This window comes from Pinus tabuliformis, chromosome 2_2 (assembly GCF_031772625.1).
Source record: "Pinus tabuliformis cultivar Carrire ecotype Pingquan chromosome 2_2, CPIR1, whole genome shotgun sequence".
NCBI lineage: Eukaryota > Viridiplantae > Streptophyta > Pinopsida > Pinales > Pinaceae > Pinus > Pinus tabuliformis.
This window is the reverse complement of record NC_142300.1, coordinates 982,112,415-982,117,333: the sequence shown is the minus strand read 5'-3', so window position 1 is coordinate 982,117,333 and position 4,919 is coordinate 982,112,415. Positions and strand designations below refer to the sequence as shown.

Below are 4,919 nucleotides of genomic sequence, written 5' to 3'. Positions count from 1 at the left end.
TGTTGTATATAATAAATATTAAATGTACAAAAAAATAAGTAATTGAAAATTAAAAATAAAAATAAAAATATCAAAACTTCCTAATAACAATAATAAGGTATTATATAATAAGTCTTTGGCATAACTCCATCTGTGCCGAATACTATTGGAAAAGCAACATACATGTGTGTAGCACCAATGATCCCCGTGCAATTTGAATTTCTGGGTTCATCTACATGGGCATAATGTCATGTCGGAATGAAAAAGGAAGAAGTAAAAGTATAATATTCTAGATGAGTTTTATTTATAGTGATTCATATCCTTTGCAAGCAACACTCATCCTCTTTTTTGGTTCTAACAGCACCTGTATGCAAAAGCTAATTCCAATCGAAAATTTCCACAGTCTATGCTATTGTTACAACATGGATTGAGGGAGTTGGGGTTCCTTACGCCCGGACGAACCTCGGAACATGCAATATTCTCTTCTTTTTGTTGGGATTTAGTCGACCAAACAGAGATAGAATAACTACTGACAAGAATAGAATCATTCTATCTCGTTCCTTCTCGATACTCATCAAAATTGTATTGTTGTGTCAGAGGAAAGCTACAATAATAAGAGGGAGAAGTGTAATTCATTTAATTCTTAATATTAATGTGACATTTAAAATTATTTATAATAATAAAAAAGTTTCGATGTGAGTCATTGATAAAATATTTTAAGTAATATTCATATATGATTAAAAATAAATTTATAACAAAAAAAACATTTAATGTGAACAATGTAGTCTATACAATAAGATAAACTCATTAATAATTAAATGAAAATTAATTCAAACCATAAATATTTATTTAATATATATTTAAAAAACATATATTTATTTAATTATTATATAATTATTTTAAAAATAAAAAATAATTATTTTAAAAATAATTGATTATAAATTAATAATTATATTATTATTATTATTTTAATTAAATAATATTTTTAATTTAAAAATATTATTAATATTAAATTTTCATAAAATATATTATTATTATTATAATTTTTTATTATTATTAATTTAAAAATATTATTAATAATACATTTTTATAAAATACTTTATCATTATTATAAATAATGTAATTCATATAAATATATTAAAATATGATTTATCCCATTAACATAATAATCGAATCCCAGACTCTTCCATAAAATGGCATGAAAGTGCTTATAAAAGGATTCCACTTTAATCCAATTTACTTGTGATAATTATAATAATTGTGACTTAAACAAAGCACTCACTCCCACTACATATAAGTCATCAATTCAACGGTATATTGATTGCAAACACGGTCAATGTCAATTTCAAATTCTCATAGCATAACTGCCTTACCATCACATGCTAACAATTCCATTCATATCTACCTCGCAACAAAGTGAGAAAAGGTGCGGGGAATACTTCTACCCTGTTGAAATCAATGACACCCGAGCATTTAAATGTGTGCATCTTTTCATAGACTTCGTGGGAGACGGTCAAACTGTCAAACTGTAGACCTTCAAGTTGTATTAAGTTTCCAAACGAATCTGGAAGCACACGCAGACTCCGGCACCCTGACAGGTCAATAGTTTGGAGATTCGTCAAGTTTCCAAACGAATCTGGAAGCACCCATAAACTCTTGCACCCGGACAGCCTAATAGTTTGGAGATTCCTCAAGTTTCCAAACGAACCTGGAAGCACGCGCAGACTCCAGCGCCTGGACAGGTTAATAGTTCGGAGATTCGTCAAGTTTCCAAACGAATCTGGAAGCACCTGCAGATTCCAGCACCTGGACAGGCTAATAGTTTGGAGATTCGTCAATTTCCCAAACGAATATGGAAGCACCCGTAGACTAGAGCACCAGTACATCTGAATAGTTTGGAGATTCGTCAAATTCCCAAACGAATCTGGAAGCACGCTTAGTCCTACAAGGTAAGATAATGGAAATTCGTTAAGCACCGAAAGGAATTCGGCAGGGACTCTATTTCGAAACAGGTCCTTAAATTCGCAAAATAATTTGGTAGGCAGTCCATTTTTAGATAGTAATACAAATATAAAAAAAGAAATTGTACCTCCCCCTAAGAATAAGTGTTTCAACGATTGTAGATGGCAGAGTTCGTCTGGTAAAGTTACATTCTCAGAAGAACTGATCTCAATTTTTTCGAGATGCCTCAACTTCCCAATAGACTTCGGAACCTCCACATCTCTAGCTTTAACATACAATTCCCTCAACTGCTCCGGTGCCTGCAATCTTTATATTATCAAAATTGGTTTGACCCCTAGTATGCTAACAATACTAAAGATCAAAGCAATTTCCCAGATAAAAACATCTTATGTCAAGAACTTCAAATGACTACCTGCGATTCATGCAGCCACAAGGTTTGAGATTGTACCCAGCGCCCCTCTATTCTTAGAACTCTTAAATTCTTGAGTGAAATCCAAGAAGGTAGGCTGGAGTACGGAAAGTTGACCCAGCTGAGCCATTTTAGTGAGATAGCAACGCTGAATATGCTTTTCATGAATTCGCTTTCTGGAAAACCACCTTCAGTCCTAATCAGCTGCAACCCCCTCACATAATTTGTGAAACGACTGCCTGCGAAGTCCGCAAGGTTTCTGAACACTGGGTGAGCCCTTTCGCAGCCAGATGAGTGAATCGTGCTAATTCCGTGCACCTAAATTGTTTTCTCAGTGAAATGTTAGAATAAAGATGATTGAGATCCTTGAAAAGGTTAAGAATTCAAGACATAATGGACACAATTTTGAGAAAACACTAATTTGAATGTCAATCTAAAGCTTCAAAATACATACCAGAGATTTGTCGGACAGATGACGAAGGCTGTGGATTGGGCACGAAAGGCGAAGCGTCCATTCCGGAGGTTCTGTCTCCGCAATATGTCTGCCCAGGTCTCTCAGGTGGTCGTGTATTCTAATACAGTTTTTATCGTCTACTTCCACCAGACATCTGCTCTCCAGGTTCCGAAGACCAAGCCATCCTCCCCACTCCATTCCATCCCATAATCTTATAGCGCTATCTTTGTTTTCTCCTATAAAAAAGCAGACAATGTCTAAGAAAATCTGCTTCTCTATTCTATCCAGACCGTCATAGCTAATTTTAAGTGTAGCCAGTATATTGTCGGGAAGAATTTTTGAGATTTTGTGCAATTGCGCTTTCCCATACTCCAAATCTTTTCCACGAAGAAGACCTCCGAGCACTTTAAGTTGTAAGGGCAATCCAGCGCAACGATCCACAAATGCTCGAGCCACTTGTTCAAATTCTATAGGAGGATATGGCTGGTCGAACGCATGGCAGCAGAATAGCTGTAGGGAGTGATCTTGGTCAAGTCCTGTTACCTTGAAAATGGAAGACTCTGCAATCCCTGAGCTTGTAAGTATATCCTTATTTCGAGATGTGACTAGAATTAAGCTACCTTGCTGAAGCGCATGTTTCACCGGTAAAAGCAATGCTTCCACCTGCTGAAGATGGTCCACATCATCTAAAATTAAGAAAGCATGAGAAGATTGAAGATACCTTTGGAGCTTCTCTATACCATCATCAGTGCTGTCTATTTGCACATTCTCTTTTATACCAAAGTCACTAAGAATCTTAGTCTGCAAGTATTTTAAAGAGTTTCTGGCTACGTTTTCTCTGACATCAAACAGAAAGCAAGTTTGCTTGTAATTTGATCTTCGACGGTTAAAGATCTCCTTTGCTAGGGTGGTTTTGCCAGCACCACCAAGCCCGACAATTCCTATAACTCTAGTCTCTCTGCTGCTTTGTTGGTCGAGTAACATCGCCCCTTCAAATTCTGCAACTTTCTCATCCAACCCAGTTGGATATCTAGACACATGTATTGGCCTTTTAACTTTTTTCAACACTCCTTCCACGACCTGTTGAAGGAGCTGCTGCTCATCGCTGAAATGAAATTACTAGTCAGAAATGCCTACAATATCAAACAGTCTATCAATCCAACAAGTTAAAAGGGAGAGAGTAAGAGGGAGAGTTGGAGTACTGACCCATTATACGTCTTCATATCGAAACCTTTTATTTCTGCAGCATCAGTGAGAGCCTTCCTCCATTTCTGGATGGTATCGGGGTCGTATCGTTTCTTCTCTTCTAGTTTTCGCAGGGATGTTGCATAGACTCCTTTTTCGCCCTGCGTTACCCATCGAAGATCTGCAGGCTCGACACCATAGAATACTGGAATAATTGTTGACCCCGATTCGAACATGAGCAAGAGCTCATCAAGACACCAATTTGAGTCTGCATATCCGGGAGAGAAAATAGCGATATGCACCGAAGCTGTTCGAATGGCACTCTGGATTTGAGGAGTTATATACTCTCCTCCTTGCAATTCATCTTCGTCCAGAAATACTCGCAGTCCGTGTTTGTTAAGGCGGTCATAGAGATGTTTGGCGAGGGTTTTCTTGCAGTCCGGACCCCTGTGGTTAATAAAGATATCAAAGACATAGCTGTTGTTGGTGCTGGAGGATCCATATGAAGTGGATGCCATGGAAGATACAGTAGCTGCAATAACCTCAAGAGTCTCCTCCTGGTTTGGCTGATCTCTCAAACGGCAAAGTGGCTACCCGTTGATCTGTCTTTGAGCAACTTTTGTTAATGGTCAGGTAACGTGGGCGTCTGATATCCATTTCTGGCTCTACATAATTTATGTGAATGCACCGTATAAACTAGAATAAACCTTAAATTATTGCAAGTTGTCACTCAGTGCCATATACTTTGTCAAATAATTAATTATTTAAATTTTAATGGACATCGTTTCCTAACCAATAATAATTTTTTATTATTGGCTATCATATAAAATGAGTTATATTAATTAATTTATTAAAAAAAGGGCGGGAGTGATTTGTGAAAAATGTTTTTAATTAACAACTCTCACCGAGTGTAATAATTAGATTTGATGT

General features: G+C 36.5%; 2 protein-coding genes across 2 annotated transcripts; both read right to left on the bottom strand.

The window, feature by feature from the left end:
* Window positions 1-1,207: 1,207 nt before the first annotated feature.
* On the bottom strand, window positions 1,208-2,326 carry LOC149196581 (uncharacterized). The gene is made up of 2 exons (XM_089408353.1): window positions 2,307-2,326; window positions 1,208-2,247 (listed from the first exon to the last, which is right to left on the bottom strand). Exons 1-2 carry the CDS (start codon window positions 2,324-2,326, stop codon window positions 1,362-1,364), a joined length of 906 nt encoding a protein of 301 aa, XP_089264479.1. The 3' UTR covers window positions 1,208-1,361.
* Window positions 2,185-4,539, bottom strand: LOC149196580 (disease resistance protein Roq1-like). The gene is made up of 3 exons (XM_089403764.1): window positions 4,011-4,539; window positions 2,805-3,909; window positions 2,185-2,668 (listed from the first exon to the last, which is right to left on the bottom strand). The coding sequence occupies exons 1-3, from the start codon at window positions 4,505-4,507 to the stop codon at window positions 2,342-2,344; spliced, it is 1,929 nt and encodes a 642-aa protein (XP_089259890.1). The 5' UTR covers window positions 4,508-4,539; the 3' UTR covers window positions 2,185-2,341.
* Window positions 4,540-4,919: the final 380 nt, after the last annotated feature.

Bases quoted from the DNA above. Each gene is read 5' to 3' on its own strand.
- LOC149196581 (XM_089408353.1), bottom strand. From the start codon at position 2,326: ATGTTTTTATCTGGGAAATT. The intron at 2,248-2,306 runs GCTTTGATCTTT...GATAATATAAAG, and splicing joins ATGTTTTTATCTGGGAAATT to ATTGCAGGCACCGGAGCAGT.
- LOC149196580 (XM_089403764.1), bottom strand. From the start codon at position 4,507: ATGGCATCCACTTCATATGGATCCTCCAGCACCAACAACAGCTATGTC. The intron at 3,910-4,010 runs GTCAGTACTCCA...ATTTCATTTCAG, and splicing joins GATATGAAGACGTATAATGG to CGATGAGCAGCAGCTCCTTC. The intron at 2,669-2,804 runs GTATGTATTTTG...AAAACAATTTAG, and splicing joins ATCTGTCCGACAAATCTCTG to GTGCACGGAATTAGCACGAT.